Source organism: Camarhynchus parvulus, chromosome 10, assembly GCF_901933205.1.
Source record: "Camarhynchus parvulus chromosome 10, STF_HiC, whole genome shotgun sequence".
NCBI classification, from domain to species: Eukaryota; Metazoa; Chordata; class Aves; order Passeriformes; family Thraupidae; genus Camarhynchus; species Camarhynchus parvulus.
In genome coordinates, this window is record NC_044580.1 from 6309898 (window position 1) to 6328244 (window position 18347).

An 18347-nucleotide genomic window follows, 5' to 3' on the forward strand; every position below is an offset into this window, starting at 1 on the left:
CCTCTCCTCCGCCCGTCCCTCCGTCCCGGGGCGCCGGCGTGTCTGGGCAGAGCGGCGGGCAGCGCAGCGCCGAGGAGCAGCGATGGTGAGCGGAGAGCTCGGCAGGGGGCCGAGCGGGGCGGGGGCAGCTGTGGCGGGGCCGGGGCCCGCGGGGCAGGGGCGGCGGGAGGGCGGCTGTCGCGTCCCCCTGCGTCCCCCTGCGTCCCCTCACGTCCCCTCGCGCGGTGCCGGGAAGGGGCCGCGGCAGCGCTCCGTGTCCCGCTCCTGGCCGGGGAGAGGTTGTGTAACAGCGCCGGCCTGTGGGAAGCCGGGCCATGCCAGGCACTTGGCGAGGGCCGGCGGCTGCCGGCCCTGCGGACCCGGGTCCGTGCCTTCAGTCTCGGACCGAGCCCGCCCGTCCCATCGCGGGGCGCGGGCAGGGCCGGCACCGCCTGTGGAGCGCGAGCCGCGGGTGCCGCCCTCTGCCGCCGCTTGGGTTCTGAAGGTTTTGGATGTTGGTGTTCTCGGTAGGAGCAATCCCCTGGCAGGGGGACGGGAGTAGTATAACAACAGGTGACGCCTCTGGTTCAGAGGCCGCTTGTCGAGGGCTCTCGGCGGGCAGAGCCGCAGCCCGGCCCCGCGGTGCCCGCGCTGCCGCCGTGCCAGGGTCGCTCCGGTGCCCGGCCCGGCGGCGGGAGCGCTCGCTGAGGTGTGCTGCACAGGCGGCTCCCGAGCCCCGGAGCCGGGGTATCGCCGCTGCTGGGCTGTGCGCTGCTGGGTGTCGTGAGGGGACGCGATGTCAGGAAAACATCTTCAGTGCTGGACTGAAGGAAAATTGGGGTTCGCAGGTGAACCTGCTTCGTCTCTAGTAATTGCCTCCTGATGATTGATAATAGCTTTCATCCTGGGGTAACCCAAATAAAGATTATGTCTACCTGTTACACAAGAACTAAGTAGCGAAGAATCCTATGTGGTAATAAACTAGGCTAAAATCCATAACTTTTAAACAAGTAGTTTACTTTAAATTTACTCTGTTCTAAAGCAGAGTACTAAAGATCTGAGTGTTAAGATACTTGAAAAACTTTTGCACTATTTTTGCTAAAGCTTAACTGAGGTTGAGATTTAAAGACTGATCAGCCTGGTTCTTGTGTATTCAGAGCTTCACTCCCAATACCTTTTCAAGGATGCCTTTCTTACTGCCATTGCCTCTGCTTTGACTTCCTGAGGCAAGTGAAGTTGTACCTGGTTACATCTGTGTGGAGCAAGATCTTTGCTTTAAATAAAACATTGCAGAAGTTAGGAAGCTAAAACCTCTCTTGAAATCAGGGATAATGATACCAACTATCTCTTATAAACCTGGTTTTGGTAAGGAGCTTTGAATAAGATAGGTGCTTGTGTTCCCTGGGGGTTGATTGTTTTGCCAGGTGATTCAGATCAGCTCGTTAGCCTTAATCTTTGCTCCTCAAGTACCTGCTGTGTCACAGACACCTGTGGCACATATGGGCTCTTTGGCAGAGGCTGGGTCATTGCTTACCCTGCTGACATGTTAAATGGGGTTGGAAGTCTTTGTTGCAGGTGCTTCAGGTATGTCTGCCTGTTGCCAGTAATACTTTGAGATCAGTCTGTTAGTTGATCTGCTGTGGAGTCCATTAATTCCTTTTTTATGAAAGGTTTTAATCAAAGTAGTTTCTGTAAATACACATAACTAACTGGCACAATACTCTTTGAGATTTACTTTATCAAAATAAGATAATTGCTTTCTTCCACAAGATGTATTCAGACAGTTATTCCCCAGCTTTTAATTTAATACTCGAAGTAGTTTTTCACTGTGATATCTCAAAATTATATGAATTGCATATTTAGATTATTGGTTAGTAATTATTACCACAAACCTAGAAAATAATGTTTTTGAAAGTGCTGCTTTTCCAAATAATTTTGCCCAAACCATTGTTTAGTAGTCATTAGAAGGTAGTATTTTGTAGCTTAGTTGGCAGAAGGATTGCCTGGCAGGACTTAGAATGACTGCTGATGAACATGAATCATGCTACTAATATCCTGAAACTTTATACCCATTCTCTCTGCTGTATAAAAACCTCATTGTTCCGCTTATTTTTGCCTTAACAGTTTTGATGTCTGGAGGGTGAAAGAAGCTGAATGTTGCAGGTGTTTTGTGTGTTCTAAATCGAGTCTTTTCTGCCATATTTTTTTCACTGTGGACCTCAGAGTGACCCTTTCCTGTTTGACAGGGTCCCCAGTGCAGGGTGCTGAGTTGCCACTGACCCAGGTGCTCTTGGTGCCTGTGGGGCCATCGGACCGAGCAAAGCAGATCCCGGTGTCACTGCTCTGTCACTGTTACCACTGGGGCCTTGGCCAGTCCCTGCCGTGGTGGACTGCCCCACCCAGCTCAGCTGGCACCCTGCAAAGCTCTCTGCACTTAGCAACATGTCTGCTCCTTTGGGCTGGTTTATTTTTAATCCGGATCGATATCTGTGTCAGTGAACAGGGTGGTTTTGGGAGGAGATCTGCCAGCATGGAATGGGTGAGCTGTTCCGTGGCTGTACATGGCAGTTACAAGGTGGGAATGAGCGACAGGGGCAAAGCTGTAGTAAAACTGACAAGACTAAGGAACGTCTGGCAGCTTGAAATTTTTCTCTTGAAATGCATCCATTTTGTTGAGTTTGTGTTTGTGTTTTAAATTCATATTAAAAAAACCTAAAAGCCTCTAACAGCTTAGCTGAAGCTTTTAAGTCTTCAAAAACTGGGCATTATGTCAGTGCCAAGTAGTCCCACTCCAGTGAAGGACTCTATCCATAATATTCAGGAAGCCTCATGGTGAAACTAAGCTGGAACTTGCTCGAAAGGGAAGCATATGGTCAGCTGAACTTTATGCTATGTTATGTTATACTGTGAGTTAGAACCTTCATGTCATGGGGTAGTTAATGGAGATGCATTGGAGGATCTGGAATTGGATAGAGAATCTGTACCACATTACAAAAATTATCTTGGACCTTTCATTTAAAGTAGCTCTTTAGTCTTCAGGGAAAGATTGTTCCCCTGAGTACTGTCAGCTGGCTTTGACTCTTCTAAAGATAAAACTTTGAATGTCAATCAGCAAGTATGTTCTAAGACATAAACTGCTACTATATTTAGAAAATAAGCCGACCACAAAAATCAAATAAATGCTCCACCCCAACAACAACCCATCAGTGATCAACTTTGCCTGCTTTTGCATAATCTCTGTTCCAGAGAACTTCTGCTGAGGTTTTGTACCAATTTGTTGGGCAGAGAAGGAAAAGCTCCCAAGAGAAAGCAGGATCAGCAGCGTCTGGATTAGCTCACAAGTTGTTGAGCAAGCCAGGGTTGTCTAATATACTTATGTTAAAAAACCCTATGTGTTCCTATGTTACCTTTAACCAGTATTTCAGTGCTTAGCAATTTTCTGTAACACTGCAGTCAGTATGTGCATTTTATCTGGGTGTACTTGGTGTCTTCTTGGTTCCATCTCTTCAGCAAGGACGGAAGGCTGATTTTTAAAAAGAAACATTTTTATAGCCCCACATTCCTGACATCAGAAGAGGGCAGATGTTTATAGCCCAGTCCACCAAGAAGCTGAGGATGTCTTGACTCCATGTAGTGCCTATGAAAGTCTGCAGAAATGCCTGACTGGATTAGCCTGAGGGGACTTACTGGCCTTTAGGATTCAGTCCTGAAATAGTGAATGTGTGATGGGAACTGCGACCTTATACTCCCTTAAAGTCTTTTTTTTTTTCTGCAGGGAAGTCAGAGGCAAGACAGTGATGCTTCTGTATGTGAAGGGTGCTTTTCTGTCTGGTGCTGCAGACAGTAGCCTCAGCTCAAACCTTGCTTTCTGCCAAGTGTGGAATACTAGGGAGGGTAACAGCATGTGCTTTGTGATATGTCTAGAGGTGCATTAATGGAAAATCTTCCAGCTAGATGATGTTTCTTTCTGGCTTATATATAAAATATACTAAAACACAGTAGTACTTGATATGTTTTGTTTAGGCTTGCATTGTGTGCATGCCTGTTTTTGTTTCTAGTTTAGACCTCTAGAATGATTATGGATATACTGTGTAGGTTAGAGCATTTTTCAGAAGACACTAATGTATGCAGAATGTTACTCAAATACAACTTTTGCAGCTGGAAACTGAACCTGTGATTGTGTATGTATGTAGATCTTAAGTAATTTTCTCATCAACTCTTTTGCCTTCCAGGTATGTTTTTTTTCTGTTCTACATACATAACTAATTGTGAAGGAAATGGGGTGGCAATGCTATTAGTAGTTTAAACAAATTATTTGCAGCCACTTTTTCTTAACTTAAAGGAATAACAGTCACCAGTGTCACTGCCTTGTTCTTAAGGCATTGCTGCACATGTGGCATGGGTGAAGTTAAAACGAGTTTTGTCATGGTTAGCCCATGGAATGTTAAACTTCGATGAGTTTTCAGTAAAATCTTAGTAATGTTCCCATCTTAACATGGAGAGTATGCTTGCTACATTGCTCAAAACAGTAAAAAGTTGTACATCTCTTTACAGAACTGTTATTATCACCTTTTATAATAATTTAATTTGACTTCATAAATACCAGTACATTCTCTTCTCAGTTTGTAGGAGTTAGTCTAAAAGTGTCATTGATCTAAATGGTCATGCATTGCTCTATCCAAGCTATATTACAAAGAATAAAGGTTTTGGTATTCCTAATTTCAGCGTCAGCAATATGAAATTCCCGCATGTTTGGATTTGTATTCTAATAAAGTATGCACGTATACATTAACGATACTAATGTATAGAACATGCAAATAAACATCTTCAGAGTCCCAGAAGAATCCTTTGTATTAATAAAGCCTAACTTAGTTGCTGCATGTTGTGATGAGGAAGGGAGCAAAAAGATAGGTGTTTTTTTCCTCTTGGGCTCCTAGCTCTTACTTTGCCAGGCTAACCCTGGCAGTGAGTTTGCTGTAGTTACCTGGAGACCAGCCTGGGACTGGCCTGCAAGTTGTCAGGCTTTTGCTTACCCTTTGGTTCTGGTTATTGCCACAATAAAAGGCTTATAAATGACAAATTCATCTGCTTTCCTTTTCAGTTTTGTAAAGCACTCTTGTAATGCAATCCTTCAGTCTGCTTGTTTTAGGAAGCTGCATTCCAGATCTAGGTGGTGTGTGGCTACTGAAAGGCATTAAGGACTGTGTTAGAAGGGGATTTTGCACCTAATTAACAAGGGTTTTGTTCTGGGAGTTAACCGTGCTAGACTAGAAGCAGTAAAATTGAAGCAGTTTTTGGAACTGGGAGGAGTGTGTATATGTGTGTGCTACAAAAATAAGGATTTGGAAAATATTTCAGTTCCTCTGCAAGCACAGAAATCCAGGCATAGGCTTTGGTAAGAAGGGGTTGGCTTGCATGACTGGTAGCTCTTTGAATTAAGCCACTTTGCACTATCTGAACTCTCACCATGAATATGAGCAGGAAAGTTAACCTCAGCACAAAAGGCTAAAACTTTGTGGGAAAATCATATAAAGGTTCTCTCACACATTTTCTTGTCTGTTGGAGGCCATTCACTTTATGCTGGTCACTAGCAATGGACCAGCATTGTTTTCAGCTCTGATTGAAGTGGATTTTTGTCCTGCCTTTGTATGGGGAAGTATTCCAGGTGTACGGGGTGCCTGCTGACTTTTGGAACTGCTGTAGTTAGAGGACTCTCGATAGCTGTAGTGTGTTGTTTGGCTTTTATCGTTTCTACTATGGCTGTAAAAGTATTTGTAAACATCAGAGAAATATGGCAGGAAGTAAACAGGAATTTTCTCTCTTCAGATGAGAACTGAGAGCTGTCTCTGAGGACTTGCTCAGGCGTTCACCTCAGCCTCCCGTGGTACTCCTGAGGCAGCTTGGGTGTGAGAAACTGTAATTTACTCAGACCTTCCTGGGCTCGATTCAGTCTTTCCCATCTCCTACTCCCTTCCCCACATTCCTGAGATGCCGGTACTGTCCTGCCCAGGAAGTACGGTTGTCACTCCTCCTGACTCATCCTCATCTTCTAGCTTTCCTATCCTCCACCTACTGCTTTCCTCCCTCGCTTCTCCAGAACTGTGACTGCCCTTGGGGACGCCAGGTGTGCAGTCAAGTCCTGGCAGTGCATGGGATCCGTTCTCTCTGCTTGACTGAGTCATTGCTGTGATCAGAAAAGGTGTCTTGGTCTACAGCTTTTCCCACACACTGAACCTCTGAACCTCACAGGTGTTTTCTGCCCCTTTGTTAAATATGCTTTGTATAAACGTGTAAATGGCTTTGGGGTTTCATGGTGTCCTCTACACAAGCAAGTACGTCTAAACCCAAGATTCTGTAATGTAAACAGCCTAGGAAGAAGAGTGATCAAGATCTTTTTCCAAAGACACAGCAGCATTTAATTTATACTAAAACCATTCATGGATTGGGTTCATAAATTATAAAGTGTAATTTTTCCAAAATTCTGAATTTAATTTTTTTTTGCTGAAACTGAAAATACTTTAAACAAAACAAATGTGAGAGCTGACAAGGAAAGCAGTGTTGGCAATCGGAGCATGAGTCAGAGCTATCAGAAGTGATGCCTATTGGGAAGCCTACTTACAAGGTGCTTTTAAAGTACAAAGGCTTATCTATTAACATAACTTACTAAATGTGAACTTGAAAGTTAAAAGCCAGATATTAGCAGATCTTGAGTATACTTCTGATCAACAGTGTCCTGGAAGTGTCAGAAGGATTATAAAATAGGTCTGGTGCTCTGCTCTGCTGTCATCTGTGTGATTTTTCAGCTGCCAGAAGTGTCTGGTGAAAGCCACTTCTGGCTTTCAGGGGATCAGTGCAATGGCTTTGGGACGGAGTGATGATAGATGTTTTTCTTTAGACTCCTTCAAAAAAAGGGGACATAAATAGTTTATGCAAAAACATGTGCTTCTAGAAGCTATTTTCATGCTTTTTTCAGCAATCTGAAGTCTAAATGAGAGGTTTTTGTTGGCATCCTTCAAAGAGCATTAGCAGTCTCGTAGTGACTTGCTGCACTTGTCCTTGTACAGGAAGTGTGGGGCTTTTTTTCTGTGCCAGCTCAGAACCACTCACTGAATCACTGTCATCAGCTGAGCCTGAGTCTGTAACCACTTCTTGGTCAGCCTTGTCTAATTTAAGTGTTGAAGTCATACTCAAGTCTGAACAATGAAGCCTGATACCCTCTAAAGCCAGCAAAATGTTTTCAACAGCTTTAAAGTCTTTCCTGCTTGTGTCTTATAAAATATGCTGCCTGGTGTTTGATCTTGCACCCTAGGACAGTCTTCTGTTTTCAGTCTGACATTCCACAACATTTGTGAGGCTTTAATTCTAGGCAGTTTACCAATGCACACTGTTATCTTTTGCCGTGATTGATGTCTTTTCCTGTGCTTTGAGTTGGATATTGCTAATAGCAGAAATACAGAAAGATGGAAATTGGAACCTCTTGTTAGTAATGTATTTGCAGTGCCAAGCGGTAGTCAAGAACTTGTCTCATCTTGTTTTGTTTTGGTTTTTTTTCCTGCCTTGAAGGATACAAGTCTGCACAAATGCCTAAGTGCTTCCAAATTTGCTTTTGCAATAACTTCCAACCCTGTGTTATTCGCAGCTTTGTGAAGAAGTGTGCAGATGCAAAGTGTGCTTAAAGCTGCCAGCGCACTTGGAGTCCCTGGCGCTGTGAGCCCTGGGCTCTTTGGTAGCTCATTTGGTGTGGAAGTGCTGCTGCTCTGAGGGGTAGCAGGAACATTCAGAGGGCAAAAGTTTACCTGGATATTGTAAACATCTTTGAGCTGTTGTGCTGCTTCTGGCACACGCTGTTCGCCCCCTGATCGCTTGGGTTTTGGACTTACTGCAGGTGTTTTGATGTATGAACCAGAAAACACTTATTTTGCTACTGTGAGGCATATTGAAGGAGAACTTTTGTTAAACCTAATCTTAAAGGCTATTTCATGGACTCAAACCTAGTGCATACTTTTAAGTATTTGTTTATTCTTACAGTATTTGAGGAGCATTTGATTTGTCTGTTTATTAATTCTGATAGAATTTGTTTTCCTGTACTGATACCCGCCTGTATCTGTATTCAGTACATACCTAAAGAAAATGTGCAAAAGTATATGTAACAGTAACTGAAAATAGTCATACTACAGGTAAATTAAATGGGGAATTAAAAATGTGGTTACATTCATTCCAGAAAGGATATAAAGCTACAAGCCCACCCATTCTTGCTTTCAGAGCACAGAGGTATAAGCTGTCTACATAGTCTGAAGTAGTAGATAAATCTATGGTATCTTCTGATAAGGCAAAAGAAACATGGATTTTGTGTAATTATTTCTACTGTCTAGCTAAATATAGATTGTTTTTGAAGGAATCAATGATAGGATGCAATCATCTAGGAAAAAATAATGAGTCATGGGAATCCATATTCCATGGATATCCATAACCCTTTTATCATACTTCTGTATTTTTTGTTGACTCTTGATAGTGCAGTTTTTATGAGAGCAGGTTAAATTAATACACTACTCCTGTCAGGAAACTTCTGATATCTTTCCTACCATAATTTGAATTAAAAATTTGGCTACAGTGAAAGCTGATATATTACTAAGCGTGATTTTGTTACATGTAGCTTCTGTACCATGAAATATTCCACTTCACTTGTAAACTTGATTTGTTCTTGAATTCTGAATTGGCTGAATCCAAGAAAACAAATATTTGACTTGGCCAATTAAAATATAGTACATCCACTAAGAACAAAATTACTTCAGGTGGATTTATTTTCTCCACTTAAAAACCGTGCCTTACTTGCAGTCATGTTTCCAGGACTTGATGCTGTGTTGTTGGTAGTCTCCAAAGCCTTTTTCAGTGCTTCCCCTCAAGTATACACTGGGAACTGCTATATTGGTTAGTAATTGCTAGGTTCAGCAAACCAAAGTTTCCTACAAAAACATTCTGATCTTTGCAGTGGAGAAGCAAAAATAGCTTCTCAGAGTAGGGCAATTTGTGTGTTCAGTTTTTGAGGGGATCCTGCCTGGTTTTTGTGTATCCTGCAGGACTTGAGTAGACTGAAGTAAGGTGCCTTTTTGGAATTGATTGGCCCTGGTGGAGAGGGAAGCATGAGCCTCCTGCTGTGGAGAAGCAGTGTAAACCTGCTGAAAAATCTATTGCAGAAGAGCTAAAAATGCCTAATTCTATCCTGAGCTGTACCCAGACTGTTGGCCATTATTTGCTGTGCTGTGGCTCTTGGCTTTGCAAGCATCTCTTCCTGCTTTTTCCTGGGGTAGCTGGGAGTTCCTAATCCCAGCTGCCTGCAGGCACCTTTGCTGGTGCACTGGTGGCACTGGCACACAGTGCTGCTGTGAGGAGGGATGTTCTCCTCCCAGCTGAGCTGGGACTCAGCCCCACTTGGGCATTTAGTGGCCAGAACTTGCCAATGGCTGAGGGCAAGGTCCTGGCAGGAACAGTGGTCAGAGCCCTGCCAGGACCCAGGGACTGTGTTGGTGATCCTCATTATAGGGAGAGACTGCCAGCAAATAGAGGTTGGAGTAACTTCTACAGACTGTGCTATTTGGTATGGTTTTTAAAGAAGGATTAGACTTGACCCAGGGAAAAAAGTGAACTGGGATGTTTTGTAACAAATCCTGTTATGAGATCCTGTTATGGCTCTATGTATGTCTGTGGAGGTCTGAGCTGAGGTCTGGTCTTTAATGAGCAAAATCTTGAGCTCCATTTGAAGCAGAGTTGGGAGTGGGCAGAATGACTTCATTGTAGGAGAGGCCACTGCTTTTGCTGTTTTGCTGTGCTGTAGTTGTTTTTTGTCTCAGCATTGAGTTGCAACCACAGAGTTCAAAGCATGAACAGTTTTCAGATGAGAAGGAAGGCAGGGATAGGCCTTCAGCAGAGCGAGTCAGAGGTGTACCTACAAGTGAAAGAGGACTTGGCAGTACCTGAGTATCCAGTGTCTGAAACTTGAGATAATGTTGAGTACTTGCTTCTAACAACTGAGCCTGGTTTCTTAAACAGCTTAGATATTTGTCTATAACTGTCATTCTTGTCTCTCAATATCCTGTAATATATATCTGCATAGCAGTAAAGGACTAGATTCAGTGTACTGGAGAAAATAAGAATTTGCCCAATTTGATACTTGCTTTAAATAACAAATCAGCATATATTCTGATATGTGGTCAGCAAAAGTTAGATTTGATAAAACTGAAATGGCTTCTGTTGTGATTTTAAGAAGTATATACAATAAAGGAGATCTGATCTAGCTTGAAGCTGTCTTTAAGCACACAGAATATGTGTCTCTATAACCTCCAGTGACTTTGACCTCAGTCTCAGGAATATATAATGAAGTGTGAGGCTACAAAGAGGTTGAACTTCAGCAGCACAGAGAGAATGGATTAATTATTTCACTATTGGTAACTGGGAGTTCTGATGTTGAAAGCAGTACTTGGTTTGCCAGTACCAGTGTCAGTAACCCAGCTGACTGCTACAGGAGTCTTAACTGCTGTTCCCATGAGTACTGTTTGTTAAAGCTTTTCTAGTGGTAATAGGAATTCTGGTTCCAGAGTTCTTAATGCCTGAAATACCAGCACACCCAGTCCACAGAGACCTGATCTCAATATGCAGAGTAAGTTCATGACCAGCAGTGGTTTCTTCCTGTCGTTTGTGGTTTTATTCTTGGTACATTCTAGGAGCACTTGAGAGGAAGTGGGGCAGTGGCTGCTTATTCCCATATTTGGTATTCTAGACAGAATGGACATCCTAAATGAGAGAGGTGATCCAGTGTCCCTGGACATCTAACCTGCCTCCAGCCATGGCTTAATCCTGGCAGAGTCACAGGGGTCCATTTCCTCTGTGGCTGTGCATGGTGCAGTTTCTGCCTGGAGTTACAGTTATGGTCAGTGGCACTGGTGGGGGTCCCTTAACAGAGATGGGCCTGACTCTTCACAGTACTAGAGGCTTGTATTTACATGGTAGCAAATCCTTGTTCTCCAGTGGAGCATCCATTGGTCTGCACATTAGTAGTGAGTGTGTTTTGTGTTGTAGAGAGTTGGAATTAGTGAGCATTACAGAATACTTTAGTGAAATGAACACTTAAGTATTTAACTGTGGAAAAGGAAACAATATTTAGAACGTCAACTTACTTGCATCTCCTAACTTTCTCCTTGGTGTTTTTCCTCCGACTTTTACTGGAAAGGGCTCATGTCTTCTGTACAGATTTAGGGGTGAGGAGGGAACCCCAAGCTCTAAATCTGCTTTCTTAAATAGTCACTATTAAAGCTATATTGGGAAAGAAGCAAATATTATATATTTCACAAAAGCATTTTAATCACTGACAGTGTAGGCACTACTTCGTGCTGGAATAGCTGGCTACCTTATCTGCTTCCATGCAATTCACCAGTAAAGAGTCAAACTAAGGATTACAGAAATTAATCTTTATTTCATTAGTCCTGAGATTGATTTTTTCTTGTTCTTAATTACAGCAATCTATACTTGAACTGAGACTAAATATGTTCAGCTGCATGTGTCAGAATGGCTAAAATTAATCCTTTATGGACACAGTCTTGACAGAACTGAAAACCTCCAGTTCTGAATAAGAAAGGAATGTCTGAAAATGATCCAGAAGACTAGAATGTAATACAGAGTTTTAAATCCCTGTTTCAGTGCCACAGGATAAGTTTATAGACTTGAGCAACTGGTTTTTTCCCAGAGCTGAGCACTTCTTTTGGGGAGAGGAATTTAAGAGCTCTTTATTCTGAAAAGAGGCTTAACGGTGTGAAAGCTGACAAGTGCTGAAGCAAGTCTGTTTGGGCTGTACTGGCAGTACAGGCTGTACCCTTAGAGTATGGGCAGGTACTTCATAAACCACTGAGGATGCTGTGATGGATGTTCCCAAGGTGGTAGTTTGTAATGCAGGAGTGTGTTGTTACCACAGTTAATGAATTAGTCATGAAGAGCTATTTAGTCTGACACACCTCGAGAGTGTTCACCTACTGAAATCAGGTTTTCTTTTGTTCAGGTCATTTCTTAATGCTGCAGCAGGCTGAGGTGTTTCTACACCTGAGGCCATTAGGTTTCTTTTTCACTGGACTTGTTGCATTTGTGGGTCTATTCTGAGACCAGAATGCATTTAAAATGCAGCAGTCAACAAACTTTACCCTGCAGCTCTCTGGGGGGGCTTATCTGAGTGTGGCTGGAGTCCAGTCTGGGACTGGGAGGGACAAAGCAAGCAAAACTGGTCCTGTCAGTTTGACTGTGACCTGCCGGTTGTGGTTTGTGCTGGGTCTCTGATACTCAAAAATGGTTAAATAGCTCTTAACGGGGGAAGACTTCAACCAAAACCCAAAAATACCAGTATTAACTTCTACTGTTCTAGAAGCACTTAAGACACTGGGGAGTTCTTCCTAGTGTGCCCTTCAAAATATGTAGGTGGAGAGTCAGTAATTGTGATGTTAACTACCTGTGGTGAGGTGGCTACGGTCATTCATTTTACATCTGAAGCAGACAGTATATAGGGAGAATACACATTTTTATTTCAAGGTTATTTTGGCTGGTAACTACACTGACATCTTAAAGTTAGAAGTCAAGGTTTTTATGGTGTTTGTTTTGGATTGCTTTTTTTTTCCTGCAAGCCTTTGAAAATATTTTATCCTCTTGGTCTTTACAGGTGTGGAGTAGTTGGTTAACTTTAAAATACTAATCCTGTTACTGTTTGCTCATTGATAGTGCAGGTGTACAAACAGGAAAAGAAAAAAACAAAGGGGAAATTAATATCATCTGATTGCTAAAACAAAGCAGCTCAAATTTAGTAGCTAAAATTATACTCAGGCTGGTGACAGGATACAGTGAACAATGAAACTACATTCTGTAGCTAATTGTGTCCTTTTAGGGCTTGTTTTGGAATTGTACTTGGCCAATTGAAACTCTTCAGGGGAGTAGAAGTCAGCCTCACTTAAATGAACCCACCCGCCTACATATTTTGCATCACACCTCAATGAGATGCCTAGGCTCTCATTTTTCTTTATTTGTATTTTTGAAGACTTTGGAATATATTCAAGAAATAAAACTAATAAATAAAACTAGTTTTTGGGTTTTTTTAAGGTGGTGTTTTAAGTCAGGGCAGGTCAGGACACTAAGTATGAGAACAGGCAGGTGGAGGGAGTACTTTTCTGTTGTTCTATCCATTCACTACTACAGCTGTAGTAAAACATACAGTTTTGCCTCCTTATTCCTGTTCTGCCTTCCAATGTCTAGTGTGACAATGTGGGAGAACCTCCCCAAGTCCCAAAGCTGTGCAGAGCCTTTGTGATCACTCTGTAGGTGTTGTTTTGTTCTGGTGTCATTTTAATAAGGATGGAGTGGGGAATATATCTGAGGCATGTCCCCATCTGCTGCCATGGACTGGTGTGGAGCTCTTCTAGGAGCCTGAATTATCTATAGGGTGAGAGAGGGCTGGAATGCTCTGCTGGTTTTGGCAGATGATACATGCAAACTATGTTGTGCCCCCTGTGAGGGAAATGGGACTTGGTCCACAGTAGGCTGAGTGACAGAACTTTCTCAAACAGGACAGAGAATAAGGGAAATAAGTCTTAGGGGGAATGGTGGGAGCCTAGTCTGGTCCAGGCAAGTTGGGTATTGCCTGCAGCCCACAGACCACAAGTGTGTGTTAGAAGATATGGGAAAGCCTTTCTGTCATGCAGGCTGTCACTGAATGATTTAAAATGTAGAGCACTTTTGAACCTGCTGTCAACATGATCTAGAAGCAATACAGCTGCCTTACAACTGGACTCAACTTATACTTGCAAAATGTGGCACCATTTTTCACCAAAAATAACCAAAACCTCTGACACTCTATTTGCAAGGTTTTGTCCTTTTTGATAGCCCTTCTGCTAAACTGGCAATTACTGATTTATCCATGATTAAATTACTACTGTTGTTCTCTAGAAATCTGGGCTTTACCTGATGCTCTTCCATGCAAGTGGTATGTAAATCAACCCTTGCTAAACATTGAGATTTGACAGGAGCAAATTGCAAAGCAAGATAGCTGCAGGCTGCCTCCTGTTCCTCTTGCTGTGTTTTAGCAGGAAAAAAATTATTCTGGCAGCCAGACATTGCACAAGGAGTATGCAGAAGCACATCTGCTTATCTAACAGTCTGATTCTTTAATCTACAGATTTTAAGAGATGCTTTCATTAACTGGATGAGACATGCTTAGCTGCATAACATAGTTGTTCAAATTAATGTTTTGTAGGGAAAAGAAAAAGGCACAGGCAGATGGCTGGGATGGTTGAAGATCATCACACACATGCCCGATGTGTGATGTATTTTTTCACTATATGATGCATAGAGCTGTGTGTGTTTTGTAGAAAACAAGCTTTTCTCACTGATATGCTCGGGTTTATTTGAAGCATGGTGATTACCCCGGATGTATGTACAGACTGGAGAGAGGCTGGAGATGAGCACCATGGAAAAAGGGAGCTGGGGTCCCTCCCTGATGGTGAGTTGAACATGAGGGCAGCCAGGAGGGCCAGGCGTGTCCTGGGGGCATCAGGCCCAGCATCACCAGCTGGACAAGGCGGGGGAGTTGTCCTGCTCTGCTCTGCTCTGCATTGGGGCAGCCTCACCCCCAGTGCTGGGGGCAGTTCTGGGCACCACAATATTGACTCGTTTGAGTGTCCACAGCAGGGCATGAAGGAGCAGCTGAGGGACTGGGTCTGTTCAGGCTGGAGGAGACCGGAGGGGAGAGCTCACTGCAGGTACAGCCTCCTCGGGAGGGGAAGAGGAGGGGCAGGCACTGATCTCTTTGCTCTTGTGACCAGTGACAGAGCCTGAGGGAATGGCCTGGAGTCAGGTATGGTTTAGTTTGGACATTAGGGAAAGGTTCTTCACCCAGAGGTTAGCTGGGCGCTGGAACAGGCTCCCCAGGGCACTTGTCATGGCACGAACCTGACAGAGTTCCAGGAGAGTTTTGTCAACACTCTCAGGCACATGGTGGGATTCTTGAGAATGTGCTATACATGGAGCTGGACTTTTGTGTACCCCTTCTAACTCAGGATATTCTATGATTCTATGGCTTTAGCAGAGGTTTTGAGAATGGGAATTAGACTCCCAAACCTCTGTTGCTAAATGACCAACCTCAGAGCTTCAAATCCCACCTGATTTACCAAAAGGGCTAAAGCATTCCTTGTACCTTTACTCCCTTTTCCAGCATGTGCCTTAAGTCCTACAGGGCATGGTGCCCTTGGTGGGCCCCACTGACCAACAGTGCTGCTGCCCTGGCACGATGGAAGCAGTAGGAGGTGATGTGGCTGAGAACTGTGAGCTTTTGCCTGACTTCACTCCTGGTTTGCAGCTGCCTCTGAATGCTTCACTGATGTGTGAAAATGTGAGAAATGCAATCCAAAACCAAACAGACTTCCAGTAAGTTGAACTGAAATGAAATCAATAGACATTTGAAGTATTAGAATAAGGTGTTACAGTACTGCATATAGAAACGTAATAGGAAACTGTGAAGTGGGGTTATTCATCTGCCTATTAAAAAGCCAGACTAGATGAGGCATTGCAGTGCACGAAGGCTTTGGGTTACGTTTCTGCATTTAAATGCAACAGGACCTGCAGTAGGGGCTATTTTGTATTGCTTGTAAACAGTTTACAAATTTAAAAAAGAACAGTTCCTGCCACTGTGGTTTTTTTTTTTTTGAAAAATGTAAAAAGAAAACCCTGAGGTTTTCTTTAACATAGGTGAATCTGATAGCTTTCATTAATTGGGTTATTAACAAGGAGTAAGTTTGAAATACTAAAAATTGTATTCTCAATGGCAGCATAGCAAAGACTCACAGATTGGTTTAGCTGCTGGCAGCCTTCATACCTTGCTTGTTTAAAAAAAAATCTGGGTAAGGAGTTCCTCCAGTATTGTTGGATTTGGACTTATTGGACTTAGTTTTGTTGATACTGTCTTGTCCGTGTTTGTGTAAGGTTATCTTGGAAGATATTTGAAGATCCAGCTCTATAAGGGGTGGAACAAATTGCCCTTCATTTCAGTGGGACAGATTAGATGGAATCTGTAACATAGGGTTTCAGTTAGTATCTGAAATGTGCAGACAGGGAGGAAAACAAGATGTGTAGATTGTGTCCTTTTTTTTTTTTAAGTACACTATCCTTAAAAATACATAGACTGCCTCAAAATTGTTGTTCCTTGCAGTCCTGCAACTGATAGTTGGCCTAAATACTTTTTGCAGAAGCAAATAGTTTTCTTCTCAACAAAACCTTACTAGGCATAAATAAAACCGGCAAGTTATTACAGATACCTGGATATTTCAGGATTCTTTGTTCTTTTTTAATTGTGTGTTCATAATTAGAAGAATTTTGGTTTTGAAAGCCTCAATGAGTTTTAGTATTTTAGGTGTTGAATAATTCATGATTAACTTTGTTTACTCACTGTTTATGTCCCAAAGAACCTCAAGCAACTTATTAAAAAAAGACTTTACCACATTCCTTTATTCAGAATTATCCTCTGGTTAATTACACTTGGCAGAATCTGTGTTTGTGTAGAGACTGATATTTTGCTGAGCCTCACTGAGGGATGCCTGAATCCAAGTCAGGACTGGGAGCTGCCTGTTCTGGATCATGCTAGGGAAGCCCTGAGCCCTGCATACCCACTGCTGCAGAAGCCAAAGGCCAGCTGAGTTAGGAATGAATAGTGCTCACAGGTAAAAGGGACAAACCCAGGCAGCTGGGTAGCAGCAGAATAAGAGATTGATCTTGGGCAACTTGAAAATGGAACAAAACTCTTGGTCCCTTCCAGCAACTACAGTAAAAGCCCTGGAAATGTGTCTGCAGGTTTAGGATGATCCACATGCTAATACAGCATGTTCAGCCCTTAGTCAGCATAGGGGAAGCCTGCAGAAAGTGTCAATGTTTTTTAAGAAGTTGGTTTTGGCATTGCTCCTGGAATGCTCCCAGCATTTCTTGTTTTCCTTGTGATTCTCATTCTAACTTAGGGGTGCCTTAGTGTTTCTAGGTCAGGTGTGGGGAAGGCAAAGGAACAAGTGTGGAAGAAAACTCTATTGGAATGATTTGTCAAAGCTCATGAGAATTCTGCACAGAGGAGTTAGAAAGAAGGTGAAGTTGAATTGCAGTGGTAGCTGTTCATGGAGTCTGTGTGTCCCCCTGTGAGCCTGGCTCCCAGCCCTGCTGCTCAGTCAGGGCTGTGTGGCAGCACTGCACCCTTATCAGCTACTGGCATTGCATTTGGGTTGCTCTAGTACTTAAAATTGTAATTCTGTTATGCAAGATGCAGTCAAAGGCAGCATTTATAGCATGGTTGAAAGACTTTGAGCTGCTCCCCTAGTCCTGACAGGGTCATAAGGAGTAGGTTGTTTATCAAGCTGTCATGTAAGCTTAGAAAAAAGCTATTCAAGTTCAAGTTATTTTGTAAGCCAGAACTTTGTTTTTAAAGAAACACAAATTTTGCATGTAACATGAAATGTAGAAAAAGGTAAAGTTACTTTATGGGCCTCACCAGTGTAATGAATTGCAGCAGGCAAATTTGAAGGATTTTGATAATCTGAGCATCCGTTCATGTCCAGGTTGTTTGGGATGGAGGGAATGAGACACTATTCACTGAACAGTTCTCCTATCTGAATCAGAATATTATGCTTAAATGAAAAAGTAATTCAGTTGCCTTTAGTTTATATTTTAATTCAATATTATTTCAGTTCATGTGGGTTTGAGTCAGAGGTCTTAAATTGAATGAGTCCAGAAGTTAAAAGCAAGGTACATCACAAGCATTGAAGTTTATTGTGGGTTTCTGTAAAAGTGCTGCAGGCCAAAGTCTTCAGCCACAGTTCAGCATTTGAGGCTTAAATAGTTTTTCTCCATTACCCCAATTTTGAAGCCTTGTGATTTAGCTTGAATTGCACCTGTTCTGGGTTTTCATGATGAAGTTTAGCATTTTGCTAAACACATAGAAATGGGAGATTAAGGGGAAAAGAAAATGCAGCATCACACTGCACCACTACAGAGGTTCTTTTAAATAAAACCAGGGTATTGATCTGCAATGGTCTGCAGCAGTTTATCCTCAAAGCTGACACTTGGCTTTTTACTTGGTTTCCCCTTTAAATCATTGGAATCTTATGTATATTTATGATGCTGATGCTGAATTGCAAGGTCTAAAAGACATTTAAATTTGGTTTTTTGCATAATACTGCCAAGTCAGTGATAAAGTTATAGGTTTTGTGAAACAGCTTCTTGGCTGGCATCTGTGCTCAGAGTATAAGGATGCCAATACAAGGTCTATGAGACTGAATCTAATGCATGTCCTGATAGCATCAGTTTCTCCT

The 18347-nt window shown here is 42.7% G+C and overlaps 1 protein-coding gene across 1 annotated transcript in view; it reads left to right on the top strand.

Moving 5' to 3' along the window:
• MYO1E (myosin IE) overlaps window positions 1-18347 on the top strand; it is a 75928-nt gene continuing 57581 nt past the window's right edge. Inside the window, exon 1 of the mRNA XM_030955010.1 lies at window positions 1-85. Coding sequence (XP_030810870.1) covers window positions 83-85 — 3 coding nt within the window. The 5' untranslated portion in view covers window positions 1-82. The remainder of the gene's footprint in view (window positions 86-18347) is intronic.